Consider the following 17,925-nt stretch of genomic DNA (forward strand, 5'->3'; position numbering starts at 1 on the left):
GGAAACGGGGCGGCGAACGAACAGTCAGGACCAGGACGAAGTGAGTACACCCGAGCGGGCACGGAGACAGAAGCAAGCCAGGGGCAAAGCAAGCAGGTCAAGCAGAACTGCAGCAAGGCAGAAGCACGGCAGAAGCAGGCTGGAGCAAGCAGCAGTGGGGCCAGGAATCCAAAAGAATTACAAGCACTGAGGGAGAGCACAGGGCAGGTAATAAAGGGCAGGGGGCGGAGCTAACTCCGACAGACCAGGCCGCGATAGGCTCTTCCACTCCTGAGCCTGCCACCCTGGTTGGTGGGAGATGGTGTCAGTCGAACAGGTCTGGCCTCAGGTGTGGATTGATTAATCCCAGGAGTATAGCTAGATGAAGTACCTGGCAGATCCCTAACAGCACCTTTGTTAGCATAGGAGCAGTGACCATCTGTCTGCTTCAGAGCCCCATACACAGTAGGGTTCGCTGAACTGTTTTAGACACACGTCTGGTAGTTCCCTGGTTGGTTTTCATGGTGAGCTGCTCCACTGTAGCATGTCGTTCGGTTCTCACGCGCCGATGTTCACCTCTCAGATCAATGGCACGTAGTGCTCCACAGTTTCCACGTCTGTTATTTCCAATGGTGCCATTTGTCCACTCACAATACACTTTTACCACAGCACCACACAAACAGTTCACAAACCGCGCTGTTTGAGAAATACTGCCACCCTTGGCACGAAAGCCAATAATCACCCCTTTTTGCAACGCTAATAAATCTCCCCTTTTACCTATGGCAACAATGAGTGATATGTGCTCAGGCAGCCTATCGCACACCTTATATACCCACCAAGCCAGCACACGATATATCACTTCCTTCATGGGCTATCTGCTGCCAATGTGAGAAAGTAGGAGGTGGTCATAATAATGTCACTCAACTGTGTAGTTGAGCAACTTGGTAAACAGCATAATAGTGCCCCAAAAAGTACCCCTTTCAATGCAACTCTTTACTGCATTTCAGTAAAAAAGGGTGTGATATGTTTTCTATTATATTATGCATGTATGTATTGGATTTATGACTTTTATTTAATTTTATAAACTATAGTCTAATTGGTTTGCGTTGGTTAAAAACAAATATTTAATACTGGTCTCATAGTTTTGCCCACAGTTCCATACTATAGTGTATATACATAGTTTCTATGCTTTAATATGAGACATGTACAGTAAGACTTCATATTATTCCCCATGCTCCTCAAATTCTCTGCATATTAGTGCTGACATGTGAGACTCAGCTAGCCAGTCTGATCTACTGTATACATGTGGCTGTTTCTGAAAGGTGTTTTTCCATCTCAAACATTTATGGCTTATCCACATGTCTATTAGATGCGAGTCCCAGCTCCCAAAGAAGTGACAGCTATTCTGTTTCCGAAACTGCTATGCTTTTTACGGAACTCCCATTTACTTCTAAGGGAGTTACGGAAACAGCATGGCACAATGAGCTACGCTGTTTCTGTAAGCCCAGCCACCTCTGCACACAGACTCCTCCTGGATGTGGCGGCCAGTGACCATCTCACCAGGCAGACATAGGATCTCCCTGATCTTGAGATAGGTGTGGGTCCCAGAGCAGGGACACGCATCTATCAGGCATTTATAGCATATCCTGTGGATATGATATACATTTCTGAGAAGGGAACTAGAGTCATGGTTTGAATCCTGTCATTCACTACATCTACATCTCTGTTCTTGTGTGTTGTTTTTCTTATAATCGTTCGTACGACGAATGATAAATCACTGGGTTTCAGCCACATCTACCTGAAGAAAATATTATCGTTCGTCGCCGTCACATCCCCTCGTCTAATCAGAAATCTTCCAGTCATTAGCAGTTCAGAGATAAGATGTGGACGAACAAGTAATGATCGCAGTAACGACTGAACAGCAAAGATCTTTAGCAATTATTGTCATGTGTAATAGACCGTCTTTCAAAGGGAAATGACTCGCTAAATCATAACTCGTAGCTCTTTCATGAGAAAACATCTGCCAGTCTAATAGGACCCTTAGTGTGTTTGAGTTTGGGAAATTACATTGTTAGCTTCACTGGGGATAAAGACTGCATTGAGTGACAACAATATGTGTACAGCTCTGTGGAATATATTGGTGCTATATAAGAAAAAGGAAATAATGAATAATCACCCTGAGGTCTTTACTGTAGTTATAGATTTAATCTACTTCTTTTAAAGCCACATAAGTAGTCTGATAAAGATTCTGATTTAGGACCTGTCCTATATAGCCTGCATTAATGTTTATAAAATGACTGCATTACTGCAATGTAGGAGTCAAGATTTATGTCCATTTGTTAAATTAGTTCTGTTCTTTATGTGCAAATAAAGTAGCTAAATTACAACAATTCTGTGTCGGAAAGAACAAATATATGTACAGCATATGGATAAAGAATATGATTCCTTCCATATAGTATAAAAATGACTGAGAAACATAAAGCAAAAATAACATAAATTCTGACCGCACAAAGCATAAAGTAACCAGGAAAAAGAAGATGCGGATTATGTTCTACTATTGCATCAATTGTGCTTCTATGAGTGTGGTTCAATATATAAAGAAGTGCGATAACAGAAGGACGATTAAGACTTTTTTAGGAATACCACTTCGAGAGGACAAAAGAAAAAAATAAATCCTAGTACAAAGCAAATATGTTTGTATTTACTTATTAAAGGCTTCCAGATAAAACTTAAGTAAGAGTTACTGTATCTCTTAAAAACCTTGCATGGTTATATATAAATGTCACTTAGATGGATTAATGCCATGTAGTCACATGTGTTTAGTTACCATATGGTCTTCAAGAATAGAATTATACATCCTTTGAGAAATATTAACTTCCCAGACCCATCAGTATGTTTTAAGCCAGCTGGTATGTAACTTATGATTGCCTTGAAGATATAGTTCAGAACAACAACTGTTTTCTACTGGGTATTCTATCATTCACAGTTATGTTTAAAGTGTTATTTCTTTAAAGAAATTTAGATATACTTACAAATGTGTTCTTCTGTTTATAGCAAGATACCATTAAGGAAGAACATAACATTTGCATTTCAAGACACTATACTGCATTCTACAAATCCCTGTTGCCTGTAAAGTGCATCATAGATTTAGTGTAGTCGTGTTAAAATAATTTCTATAAACATTGGTAAAATAAATGGTGGTGACAAGAGTTTTCTAGATTCCGGTTAAGGAAGTATGTCTAGTATATACAATTATCAACTATCCACAGTATAGGTGATAATTGGGGGCCCCACCAATCACAAGAAGGGGGTCCCAAACCTCCTATGCCTAATCACGGCTTGACCGCAGTGAGGAGAATATTGAATGGAGCCGCAGTCTTGCATTCGCGCTGTCGCTCCATTCAAAGTTTACAGGAATGACAGAAACTGTCGAGTACAGTGTTTGGCTGTTCCCGTCAGTCCCATAAACATTAAATGCAGATGCGGGCTCATGCTCTACTGCTGCACCATTCAAGCTCCTCACTACGGGATATGAGGACGATCTTGGGATTTGGGACTTCCGTTTTGCGATTGGTGGGGTCCCATATGTGAGGCCCCCAGAGATCAGACAATTATCACCTAAATAGGTGATAATCTGTCCATTCTGGGACAATCCCTTTAGGCCAGAATAAAAAGGACTTTGTAACGATTTACTTCAAAATAGAAGTTTAAAGGGGTTGTCGGCTTTGGATAAAAAAATTTAGTTTGAAGGGTCACCAGCCAATAAACTGATAGTAGGTTGTTCCCCCCAATGGGCCCCCAAATATTAGCTGTAACCTGTGTAGAAGTCTTGTAGAAAATGTTTGATTCCCCGACAGCACAGTGGAAATAAAGAATTACACAGTTCCCATTTAAATCAATGGGTCATTCGTGTAATGAACAAAAATGTTGGGTCCTCCAGAGGAAGATATGCTTTTTGTAGCTGCTCCCTGCTCTGTCTAAGGTCCTGCATGGGGAACCCACTCTATTATTCAGAATCCCCTGAGAGGGTATTTTAAAATAAGTTTTAAACAGACATTCCCTTTAAGTTTCATAGAAACAGCAGAAGATACAAGTTCAGGTGATAGTTACAACTTTATGTGAATGTGAACATTCACAAGCAGAAAGGTAGCTCAAGCTGCTCTATGTATTATTCCATGACAAAATTAAAGGTATATTTAATGTGAAGTAATCAAAGTGGAGGAACAGGAAGAACTTTATTGGGAAAACAGGAATCATTTGAAGACATAATTATATTACAAACGTCAGGAGATGTAGATGTAGCTATTATAGCTGTGCAGTTTTTAGCAAATGTCATTAACCCTACCCCCATGTGAACTCACCCTCATGCGGAGTGGCAGTAACTAGCGATGTGGTCAAATTAAAATAGAAAGTTATAATTTGTAATATTTTTGTAGAGATGTAAGATTGTTAGTTCCACCTTAAAATAATACAGTATATCAGGAAATTGATTAAAAAACAGTTGCATAATATAAAGATACCTTTCTGGTTACTCCATGCAGGGCAAATGGGGTTTGAAATTCCCTGTGGTTGCCTTGCAGATCTGACTGTTTTACAATAGTTTGTAGTCGGAAGTCCATTGACACAACCAGTGGCTCGGGAGCCATTCATTTTAGAATAGGTTAACTCAACATGTACCTTCCAATAATATTTGTTTTTGTTTATTTATTCCCAGGTTTTTCAGGGAAATTTTGACAATGACACACACAGAAAGAACGTTATTGATCCACCGATCTATGCAAGATTTTTAAGGATCCTACCGTGGTCATGGTATGGTCGAATCACATTAAGAGCTGAGCTACTAGGTTGCACTGAAGAGGACTGACAGCTTTCATCATCAGATGTTTCAAGACAAACAAAATCATCATTTGAATATTTCAAAAACTGTGCAAAACCTGAAAGAAAAAAAAATGAATGGATTTTCATTTGAACAAGTGCTCACTTTTTGGTAGGCTGGTAACTGTTTTTGCAAGGTAGTCTGTGCCTGCCCTTAAAATGATCCCACCAGTAAATATCCTTTAAATACTGTCCCTTTATATTGAAATGTTTTCATTTTCTTCTACGTTGTTCACACTGGTTGAAATACATTAAGGAGAGAGGCAGCATCATTTTATTTTATTTTTTTTTCCCTTTTACATGTCTATATTTTTATGAGCAAAATAAAATGCAATTCTAGGGATTTTTGCCTGAGCTAAAGAAATCGTCTTCTGAAATTTGTTTTCATATCTACTTTACACCTTTAACCCGATGCTGCAGAGTAGCAATAAGACGTCTCTGGGATGACTGCATTCTCCTAATTGCTTCCCATGTGCCTATCAAAATATTAATATTTACATTTCAGATTTTAGAAATCCATTTGATTTACACATGTAAAATTACAAATTTTCGATAGCATATTTTCCTCTTAATTTCATTCCTATTGTGCATGTTCTTGAGGCATGTTATTACTTGTGTTGGAAACATTTTCTTCCTCAATGACCTGAATACTAAATGTGTGCAAAGACTGGGATTTATTTTCTGCATGTCATAAACGTAACAATACATCAATATCCCATTCCTTTTTAGTTTGTTTCATAGAATGCACTGACGTCCAAGATTATTATACTAGCAAATCTCTTCTGAATTTGCCCAAGGCATTATATTTCTCTGCAAATTCTTTTTTTATGCATAAGAACAGTACTACAAAGTTTTACTTAGTAAGCAGAATTGCATATGCATACAGTATATATATTAATATACATATATATTTAGTTAAATTGGAATTATTTTAGGTGCATACAGTAGCATGGAGGGAGATGATAACATTGATAGGCTTGTACACATAATACATTTCGTGTGTCAATAGGCGTGTCTTCAAGTTTCCAATTTGTTAAACATGGTCTTTCTGCATAAGAAAAAATAGAAATCACATGTATTGTATTGACGACATACAACTCCATCTTTTTTTTTATTTTTTACTACTAAATAGATCAACATATGTGTTTGTATAGCTGAAAGTATAGTTTTTCTGTTGGTAACACCAGTTGATAAAGAGTGTGATAATGTGGTGGTATCTGCTGAACTTGTTCTGGTTACTTGAATTACTAAACCATTTACGTTGCGTGTATGCACTCCATATACCGTTTCAATATAAATAATTGAATATTCATCAGTTCAGATCAGAAATTGACACTTTATTTTCAATTAAAATCCTTAAAGGCATAACTGTGACCAGGGATATAGATATGGGTGGTTACGAAGGTAAAAGTCACACCCGGGCTTTGGTGCCTGAGGGAGCCCAAAGGTCCATCTTCCACATAAGAAACCAGTATCATAAATGGCCTATAGTAGATGGGGGCCCTCTTACAGATTTTTTTTTATTGGGGCCCTGGAGCTTAAAATTAAGCCTCAGGCAGTTCCGGTTCATAGAGAATGAATATAGATCCCAGGGAAGACTTACAGCCCAATAAAAAAAAGTTTGTAGACCAAAATGATATTAAAAAAAATCATTAAAAAAATTCTGACAACTTAGACTATTGATATAACCGTTTAGTATTTGTCTTATGGTCCTGGCAGACTAAGGAATAAAGGTGTTTTAATATTTCTGAACTGGTCTCCTAAACATGTTAAAAAAAATGAAAACTATTGAGGTCATGTGACCCATATTTTTAATTATTTTGTTTTAATTCTGCTTCATATCTAATGCCACTAGATGTCAATGTCCTGTCTGTCTGTATAATGTCCTTCAGAAATGTATATTGTGTATAATGTTGTATTCAACCTTGGTGAACAATATTAAAGAGAAAGTCAAACATAACAATTACCACTTGGTTGTAAATTTGTTATTTAAGAACACTGCCCACACTTTGCACTTTATAATATATTTAATTTCCATTTATTATACATGTTTGCGTATTGCTATGCCTAAGTAATGCAGTTCTATTCATTGTCCCAATTTTTTATTTTATTTTTTTATTACAAGCACCATCTGGTTATTTCCAGATTTATGCCTCCTTTCTTGTGTTACATCTGTGTGTTAAAGCCTTCAACATTCTCTGGAACAATATGCTTGGTGTTGGCCAAAATATGAATGCATTTATGTGGTAATGTTGCAGAGGGAATTTTTATTTTGTCTTCTTGGTTAAGTAATACAGCTATAATATGAGGAATTTTGACGTTTTTACTTTTACTATTAGAGGTTTTTGTATATTGATTATCTAAAAAATTAAAAGCAAAATATATTTTGGAAGAATCCAACTGCACTTCTGAAAAGCATTTGTGTTTGCTCAGTGTTATATTTTACTTAAGAAAAACACAAAAAATATAATACTTGATAACTTTTTCGATAAAGTGGTTGCATGAGATGAGAAAAACATGGCTGCTTTCTTCCAAAATCAGCACCACTCTTGTCCTTGGGCTGTGTGTGGTATTGCAGTTCAGTTCCATTCCAGTGAATGAGACCAAGATGCAATACCACATACATCCCATGGACAAGAGTGCTACTGTTTTTGGAAGAGAGCAGCCATGTTATTCTAAGCTCATACAACCCCTTTAATCTTCAAATAATAGAAGGACGTAATTCAGAAACACATGACACATACTATTTAAAAATTAATATAAATAATTTTGCACCCCATCTTGTTTTGCATTTAGTCCCCAAATGTGTTATAAGCATTCACCCAAAGGGCTTGTTGCAAAACCTGGTTCTAGTTTTATGTTGACTTTCTCTTTCGATACGATTAATTTTGCTTTGAAGACAAAAGGGTACTATACAGCATACAAAATACAAAGTGATGGTTAGGGATCTCACTAAGTATGAAAAATCAAACACAGTAACCTTTGCAACGTCTCAAACGGTGTAATACTGAAATGTTGTTTTGTAAATATTAAAATCATGTAGGTTGATGTAAGATCAGTATGACATTGTCTAGTCTTCAAGCCTAAAATAAACTTTTGAAACTGTAGGCCATTTTATATTGGTTCTGTGGATTTATTGTCTATTGGAGGCAAATAACAGGTAAACAACAGTTAAATGCCTCAAATTATTTGACTGTATTTAGGTAAAGTCTGATCATTTGAATAATGTAAAGTGTACCCTTCACCAGAAACAAAAAAACACAAATCCTTCCTTAGGCAACTATAAATGCATATTAGAGTGTGTCAGATTGTAGAATTGATTCCGAGGGTTCACCAGCCATTTTTACAGAACATGTAACACTTTTAACCCCTCAACGACCCATTACCAGCAGGTGTTAGTTCCCAAGTAGCGACGGATATATTCCTCACTCTGATCGGGTGGGTACTGCCAGTTTACCCACGCGATCAGCGGCAGGAGCAAGGCTATTATACACAGCCTGGCTCCTGCCGCAACTACCGGAATCAAAGCGTGCTCCAATTCCGTCAGTTTAACCCATTAGATGCCACTGTCAAAAGCGAAAGCGGCATTGAATGTGTTAGATAGAGGGCGGGAGCTCCCTCTGTCACCCCATCGGCACCCTCTCAAAGAAATGGCGGGGCGACGTTGGGTTTCCTTGCCAGCTGGGGACCTAACAAAGGCCCACAGGTCTGTCTTCAGCATCTGCCTATTAGGCACTGACAGACAATAATGCTTTGGTATACTAAGTATACCAAAGCATTATATAAGCGATCAGCAGATCGCATTGTGAAGTCCCCTGGTGGGACAAAAAAAATGTAAAACAATTAAATAAAGTTTATGAAACAAAAAAATAAAGATTACAGTAAAAATAAAATAAAACCCAAAAAGTAGTTTTATTTAGTAAAAATGTAAAAAAAAGTAACACATACACATATATGGTATCACCACGATCGTAACGACTCAAACAATAAAGTTAACGCATTAATTAAACCGCCAGGTGAACAGAATCCAAAAAAACCGCAGAGAACAATGGCAAAATTCCTTTTTTTCTCCCATTCCCACGATAAAACATAAAATAAAAGTTAATAAATAAGTCCCATGTACCCAAAAATACTATCAATGAAAACTACACCTTGTCCCGCAAAAAACAAGCCCAGATATGGCTACATCGACAGAAGAAAAATAAAGTTACGGCTCTTGAAATGCGTCAATGCATAAACAAGTAATTTTTTTTATTTTTAAAAAAGCGTTTTGTTTTGCAAACATAGGAAAACATAAAACCTCTATGTATTTGGTATCCCCATAATCGTGCCGACCCATAGAATAAAGGTAACATGTTATTTATGTCGCATAGTGGACGGCGTAAATTTATAACGTGAAAAACTATACTAGAATAGCCCCTTTATTTTCAATTCTTTCCTAAAATAAAGTTAATAAAAGTTAATCAATATATTATATGCACCTAAAAATGATGCAATTGAAAAATACAACTCGTCCCGCAAAAAACAAGCCCTTATACGGCTATGTCGACATAATAAAAATAAAAGTTACGACTCTTAGAATGCAACAGTGAAAAAACAAAAAATAATCCTTGGTCATTAAAGCACAAAATGGCCTGGTCATTAAGGGGTTAATTGCATCTTAAACTTTGTTGCTATAATTACATACGCAGGACATATTAACTATAAGATCTAATAATACAATTATTTGGGGATCAACCCACAAAAATAGACCTTAGTGGCAAGTAATTGTCTCCAGAGTTAGCTCCAAATGGGGTTATCTACTAGTGGACGTTTGGAGTTCTGTTGCACATTATTTGGGTGCCATTATTGTGGCAGCCCTCCAAATAATCCTCTGGTACTCTGGTGGGCCAGTCTGACCCAGATATGAGATAAAGTGCATTCAGAATTTTTTTTTACTAAACTGCATATTTTGGGTCTTCTCCTCTGTGCCTGGTATTTTTTATTTTTTACCAAACATATTTTTTTGTGACTGAGGAGGTTTTTGGGAATTTACAGAGTTTGCATGTATATATGAGATTTGTTATACAGTACGTGCATAGGCCTATTTTTATGCAATGGAGAATATAGCCTGACAAATGACTAAGGCCCAGTGACATTATCGAGGCACTTAAAGGGGTTCTCCAGCTTCTATACATGATCTGTGGGGGTCCGACACCCGGGCCCCGCACAGATCAGCTGGTCCGCTGTCTCCTTGCACCGGACTTACAAGCTGGAATAGCGGCCGAGCTGCAGTGCTGCAGCTCTGCTCCTATTAAAGTGAATAGGAGAAGACCTGCAGTTCTGCAGCACGGCCGCTATGCTATGTACGGAGCCAACTGCTTCCGGGCTCCGTACATAGCATTATGTGCCACAACATCCGGTGCCCGCAGGCCACCGGAGCGGCTTATGGTTGTGGGGTCCGGGCGTCGGACTCGCATCGATGACATCCTGTGGATAGATCATCAGTTGCCAGAAGGTGGACAACCCCTTTAATGACCAGCACAGTTGGCATTCTAATGGCAGTTAATTATACCCATGAAATGTCTAACTGCTCTCAGAGTAGCTAAGGTCCTTTTATAAAGACCTAAAACACTGGAGAATGCACAAAATTTAAGACTTTCTGCCAACATAGATACCTGCATAGTAGTGCAATACTGATATCTAGATAAATTGCTAATAACACAGTGCTAATATCTATTGAAACATAGTACGGTTGAAAAAAAGACATATGTCCATCAAATTCAATCAAGGGAGGGAGGAAGGGATGGGTGAAACTATAGAACTTTGTTTTACCCCTATTGATCCAGAGGAAGATTTAAAAAAAATAATAATAATAAATAAATATATATATATACAGTGAAGGAAATAAGTATTTGATCCCTTGCTGATTTTGTAAGTTTGCCCACTGTCAAAGACATGAACAGTCTAGAATTTTTAGGCTAAGTTAATTTTACCAGTGAGAGATAGATTATATAAAAAAAACAACAGAAAATCACATTGTCAAAATTATATATCCCAAGTGGCAATCCGACTAAATCAACATTTAAACAAGAATTCTATACATTGACATAAGTGCTAATATTTTTTTTGTTCTTAGAAATTAGCTAAGCCTTTTTTAAAGCCATGATTTTTCACAAGAACAAGTCTGACTGTCACACTCCAAGTCTGACTTATAAAGTCCTTCAAACAGGAAACTTGAAGACAATTTTCAATAAATATTGCCTATTCCCATTATACACTATATGCCCTAAAGTATGTGGACAGTCCTTCTAATGATTTAGTTCAGGTGTTTCAGCCACACCCATTGCCAACAGGTGAATAAAATCAAGCACACCATCATTCAATCTCCATAGACAAATATAAAAAGTAGTATGGGTCATAGTGAAGAACTAAGTGACTTGAAAATGGCACTGTCATGGGATGCCATCTTTGCCAAAATTAAGTTGTGAATTTTCTGATCTGCTAGATCTACCCCGGTCAACTGTAAGTGTTATTATTGTAAAGTAAAGGTGTTTAGAAGTAACCACAGATCAGCCACAAAGTGGTAGACCATGAAAAGTCATGGAGCAGGGCTGCCACACAAGCCTAAGTTCACTATGCGCCTTGCCAAGCGTTGGCTGGAGTGGTGTAAGGGTATGTGCACACGAGAAGTGGCTTTTACGTCTGAAAAGACAGACTGTTTTCAGGAGAAAACAGCTGCCTCGTTTCAGACGTAAAAGCTCCTCCTTGCATTATGCGAGGCGTCTTTGATGCTCGTAAATCTTGAGCTGCTCTTCATTGAATGCAATGAAGAACGGCTCAAATTACGTTGCAAAGAAGTGTCCTGCACGTCTTTGCCGAGGCAGTCAATTTACGCGTCGTCGTTTGACAGCTGTCACAGTACGTCGGCAAACCCATTCAAATGAATGGGCAGATGTTTGCCGACGTATTGTAGCCCTATTTTCAGGCGTAAATCCAGGCATAATACGCCTCATATACGCCTGAAAATAGGTTGTGTGAACCCAGCCTAAAGCACGCTGCCACTGGACTCTAGAACTGTGGAAATGTGTGCTCTGGAGTGACGAGTCATGTTTCAGTATCTTCCAGTCTATTGGATGAATCCGAATCTGCCAGATGCTAGAAAAATGCTACATACCAGAATGCTTAGTGCCTACTGTAAAATTTGATGGAGGAGAGATAATGGTCTGGAACTGTTTCCATATACTGTAGTGTACAGTATATAGGATCTTGCCTCAGTCTCATTGACTTGATGTTTGAACCAGTTTTAATATATTTCAACTTTGATACAGTATTTACCACATACTAAATAAGTGTTTACGCCTTATCATAGAACATTGACCGTACAGTCAATACGTTTTTCCAAATGACACTGTTTTACTCTACTGACCATGGCAGATCATCTACAGTGTATTATTTATTTTTGACTAGAATACATTATTCTGAGATATATTGCTTCATTATTTATTATGAGAGTTGCTGAAACCCATATATGTTTATATGAGAATACTACTGTTTTAACAGATCTATAATATACTTTGAAACATATTCCATGTTGTATTTTTATTAGTCACACATTTTGATTAATTCATTCATTCATTTTACACCTTTCACTGCCAAAGATGTACTATGTATTCAAAACCATGAAAAAACTGAACCCTTTCTATTTTTCTTTAGAACCCAGACGAGGTTTTTAGGTCTTAACACAAAAGCAAGCAGGTGTCCATATTTATGAATGATTGCTATTTACACAAGTAGCAAGTTTATCACTGCCATTTCCCATTCAAGAGATCACCCCTGTTACAGCTCCACTTAGTGGTAGTTTATCGTATAGCATTCAAAATAATCTTATACAATAAATTTAAAGGTGTTGTCTGGTTTAGAAAACCCATATTCAAGTACATTTTTTTGAGTCAATATCGATGCAATATTCAAAGTATGCTGCAGATTTTTAAAATCTGTAGCATGCTCATTCTGTTGCAGAAATGTGTTGATTTGATACTTCAGGACTAGGCTGTTCAGCCATTTGTAGCATGCATTAGTTAAACGGCTGTAACTTTTTTATTTGTTTGGCTAGCGATCTGATTTTTGCTACTTTTTATGGGATCAATAAAGGTTTCTTTTCAAATAATTTTTCTACACCTAATTTTTGCTTTTTTAGAAATTTAAGCTTATAGTTTGAAGAAAATAGTAAAAAAAAATGCTTTTCTTACTTTTTAATAGATATTTTTTCTAAATAATATTATAGTGTTACCCTAAAATAGACTATTTATTTGGGATTGTCATTGTCTATGGCAAAATTTGAAATTATGCATGTCTATATTAGGGTAATTGACTCAGGGCTAGAGTTACAACATGGAGAGTGTTTTTTTTTTAGGGTGTATTTTTATTTAATTTATTTTTGCTTTTTTTTACTTATATTTTTTAATAGTCTGTCCCTCAAAGGTCATAAAAGACCATTGGTGGACTTTATTATTAAATTGTATTTGTCTTACACTATACTTTCCATTCTAGTAATTATAGTCACTTTTAAAGCTATGCTGAGTCTAGTGAGACCCAGCAGCAGCCTCCCACTAACGGCATCCCGGTGATTATGTCACCAGTCACACAATCACCCGGACCAATAGAGGCAGTGGCACTACTACTGCCTCTATTCTATACACACTGCTCATTGAGCTCTGCGTACGTGAGAACAGAGAAGAAAAAAGTGGTGAAAAACCCTTCTGTCACTTCTGCCGGACACCCGACATTCAGCTGCCAGATTGCCCCATGCAGCCAGCAGAAGCCTGTGCCGTAGATATACTGTAGGGAACACTGGAGAAAAGGACCCCAATAGTTGGTAGGCGAATTAACAATCAATATACAGAGAATGCCTGCCGGCACCAAAAGCCCTATTTTACAACTATAAATTGATTTAAAATAACAAATTTTTATTAAGCTATTATAGCAAAGAAGACGCTACATGTCGGGGGGGGGGGGGGCGGCTTTCTTTGTAATTTTAATACATGTTCCTGCTGACTTCCTACTTTGTATTTGTGGATTTGAGTGCAGTGTTCTGCAGCCGCTGACACTCTGCATTTCCACTATCAAGTTGTTACATTTGCACAATGCTGATCCTAGTCAGCTACGGACCTGAACCTTTTAACTTGCATGTTGTAATGACGGGGGTGGGGAGACAGACAAGTGAACCCTAGTCTACACACCACTCAGTCCCTGCCTACTTGCAACGACCCACCCTAGGCGACGGGGTACAACTGGGCGACGGTCCCTACGCTCAATAAGTGCACGACAGACAAACAGACAAGGGTACACAGAGCTAGGGGGAGAAAGGGGCAGTTGCCCACGGCAACACCGTGAGCAACAAGAGAAGTGAACAAGCCGAGTCAAACCAGGAGAGTACGAGGTGCCAAACGCAGAGCAGAAGAGTAGTAAACAAGCCGAGTCAAACCAGGAGTGTACGAGATACCAAACGCAGAGCAGGAGAGTAGTCAGCAAGCCGGGGTCAATATGAAGCAAGGACAATGGTACAAGAAGCTGCAGCAGGGCCAGGAAACCAAACAAGAAGAATCACAAGCAAAGGAGGAACAGGAAAGGCAGGTATAAATAGACAGAGGGCGGGAGCTAGCTCCGTCTGGCCAGGCTGTGATAGGTTCTCCCACTCCTAAGCCTGCCACCCTGAGTGGTGGAAGATGGAGTCAGTCTCACAGACATAGAAGCAGGTGCACACTGATTATCTATGGGCGTTAACCCCGAAGCTGTGCCTGGCAGATCCTTTACACATGTAGTTTGTTCTTTGCTATAATAGCTTAATAAAAATTTGTAGATATACTGTGGCACAGGCTTTAAGAACCAGGACTGCCCACTGTAAATATGCAGATGTAGCCATATTTATCTTGACATTTAACATTAAATACACAGTGGCAAGATCCTTCATCTTGACTCTTTCAATGACTTTTCAATGGCTTTTCTTGTGTGATACTACGCTGCCACAAGTTATCAGAGTCAAGATAAAGATGGCTACATCCGTACATAATCTATAAAACTGTATACCTGTGTTCTCATTTCCATTATACTGCTTCTATTAAAAGTGTTGTCTCAGAACAGTGTCTGATCGCTGGAGGTCCCACAGCTAGGACTTCCTTCTTTCGCAAGAACGGGCATCCCAACTCAGTATCCATTCAGTATCTATGGGACTGGCGGAAAAAGATGAGCGCTGTACTCGGCTATTTTTCTCAGTCCCATAGACTTTGAGTAGAGCGGCAGTGCATATGCTCAAGCACCACTCCATTCAAAGTACTCCTCACTGCGGTCAAGTCGGGAACCTCGTTCTTGCGATCGGTGGGGATTCCAGAGGTAGGGCCCCCATCGATCAGACAATTATCTATTCTATCAGACTAAGTATCCTGTGGATAGGTGATAATTGTTGAGTCTGGGAATACCCCATTAACCGCAATATTAGCTGGCATAGCTGCAAAATAATGGCATCCAGTGTTTGGATTCTCAGCTCAGTCTAGACCTAGAGAAGCAGGTATTTTAGATATAGTTTTCTATGCTTGAACTCAGATATAAGAGAAAGTCTAATAAACATATAATTGTCAACATTACTGTGTAGTTTGATGCAAATGATTGTGCCTTAATTGGCAGAATATGTGGCATGTTTCCCATTGGTATCTATTTATTTTGCAGAAACATTGCTTGTTAAATTGCCCTTGGCATCTTTGGTGAAAGTGTTGGCCCTTAACGTTAATTAACACTTGTCACTATAGATTGTTAAAAACAAGTTGTTTTTTACCACATTGCCTGCATGACCAATGTATTTTTTATCTTGTATGGGCAAGACAAGTCTTGTATAATACAGAGTTTACAGGCATAAATGACTAAGCTGCAATAAAAGTCATGGCTACATCAGGGGTGTAATGCAATAAAAGTAATACAAATACAATAGTTTTCTTCCGTCACCTCCAATGGGCTTCTTATACCAGTACCAAGAGCCAAATGACTAATAACCAACTTTGCTTGACTTATTTTACCTTTGTCTACATCAACCATTTACCAAGAGAACACCACCGTAAGTGCCTTAACAACAAATAATTGATACAACTTGATGCAAAATGTACCTATAGGTAAAGAAGGCAAGGGTCTCTAGGGGACTCATACGGAAGCGTGTCTGCTAAAAGTAGATTCACATATTACCACATGAGCATTGTATGCATAAATTATGGATGTTTATATGTTAACTAAGCACTCACAGTGCTGTGGAAATGAGAGGTGGACATCCGGGGAGGGACAAGGAATAGGCAGTAGAACATGCTAAATTATATTTTCCTAAAGTTGTCAGGAGTGTAATACAATGCTCTACAGCACAGGTGCCCCACAAGAGAGGGGGCAGCCATAGACATCAATATACGGTATATGAAGTTTAGGAGTGGAGATTCTGCAAATAAAAACACCTGCCATATAAGCCCACATTTTTGTTTGTGTTGGGAGTGTCCTAGTCACATTCCACGCAACTCTGGGGTGGGATTTAAAAATAAAAAATAAGTAAATGATATATGTAAATTTTATTAATTTTCTTTCTTTTTCAAAATGCACTCAAAAAAAAGAAGTAAATCACAAAGAAGAATTCACACTGTGTCCTTAAAAAAATAAAATAAAATGTTATGCAAATTTTATAAATTTTCCTTTTTCCAAATGCAGACAAAGTGAAGTAAATCACAAAGAAGAATTCACACCATGCCCTTAAAAAAATGCCATCTTCCTTCCCACCCATACCTGTCCCAACCCTCGGTCGCAAGGAGAAAAAAAATGTAATCATATTAAATTGTATTTTAGTTAATTAAAGAAAGTCATTAAAGATTATTAAAGAATGTTAACCCTTTCATGAACTAGGGTCTTTGATACCCACAGGTGTCCAGGCCAAATTTTAAATTTCTGATGTGCACTTCTTTAAACGATAATATCTTTTGCAACCGCTTTGACTATCACAACTTTTTACTTTGTTTTTTACAAGACTTATGAGGCTTTCATTTTCTAGATTAGTTTAATTATGTAATGACGGGGGTGGGGCGACAGACAAGTGAGCCCTAATCTACCCACCACTCAGTCCCTGCCTACTTGCAACGACCCGCTCTAGGCGACGGGGTACAACTGGGCGACGGTCCCTACGCTCAATAAGTGCACGACAGGCAAACAGAACAGGGTACACAGAGCTAGGGGGAGAAAGGGGCAGTTGCCCACGGCAACACCGTGAGCAACAAGAGAAGTGAACAAGCCGAGTCAAACCAGGAGAGTACAAGGTGCCAAACGCAGAGCAGGAGAGTAGTCAGCAAGCCGGGGTCAATATGAAGCAAGGACAAAGGTACAAGAAGCTGCAGCAGGGCCAGGAAACCAAACGAGAAGAATCATAAGCAAAGGAGGAACAGGAAAGGCAGGTATAAATAGACAGAGGGCGGGAGCTAGCTCCGTCTGGCCAGGCTGTGATAGGTTCTCCCACTCCTAAGCCTGCCACCCTGAGTGGTGGAAGATGGAGTCAGTCTCACAGACATAGAAGCAGGTGCAGACTGATTATCTATGGGCGTTAACCCCGAAGCTGTGCCTTGCAGATCCTTTACAGTACCCCCCCTTTTATGAGGGGCCACCGGACCCTTTCTAAGGGGACCTGGTTTACTGGGGAAACGAAGGTGAAACCTCCTGACCAATATCCCAGCGTGAACATCCCGAGCGGGTACCCAAGTCCTCTCCTCAGGCCCGTATCCTCTCCAATGGACCAGGTACTGGAGGGAGCCTTGGACCATCCTGCTGTCCACAATCTTGGCCACCTCGAATTCTGCCCCCTCAGCGGTGAGAACAGGGACCGGAGGTTTCCTCGAGGGAGCCAAGGACGGGGAGCAGCGTTTAAGGAGGAAGGCATGGAACACGTCTTGTACTCGAAAAGATGGGGGCAACTCCAGTCGGAAGGAGACAGGATTGAGGACTTCAATGACCTTGTACGGCTCTATAAACCGGGGAGCAAACTTCTTGGACGTGACCTTAAGGCGCAAATTTTTAGACGAT

The 17,925-nt window shown here is 38.9% G+C and overlaps 1 protein-coding gene across 1 annotated transcript in view; it reads left to right on the forward strand.

The window, feature by feature from the left end:
• EDIL3 (EGF like repeats and discoidin domains 3) overlaps positions 1 to 7,976 on the forward strand; it is a 665,920-nt gene extending 657,944 nt beyond the window's left edge. The window contains exon 10 of the mRNA XM_075837572.1: positions 4,694 to 7,976. Coding sequence (XP_075693687.1) covers positions 4,694 to 4,843 — 150 coding nt within the window. The 3' untranslated portion in view covers positions 4,844 to 7,976. The remainder of the gene's footprint in view (positions 1 to 4,693) is intronic.
• The last annotated feature ends 9,949 nt before the right edge of the window (positions 7,977 to 17,925 follow it).

The sequence above is a fragment of the Rhinoderma darwinii genome, chromosome 1 (genome assembly GCF_050947455.1).
Source record: "Rhinoderma darwinii isolate aRhiDar2 chromosome 1, aRhiDar2.hap1, whole genome shotgun sequence".
Taxonomy (NCBI): Eukaryota; Metazoa; Chordata; class Amphibia; order Anura; family Rhinodermatidae; genus Rhinoderma; species Rhinoderma darwinii.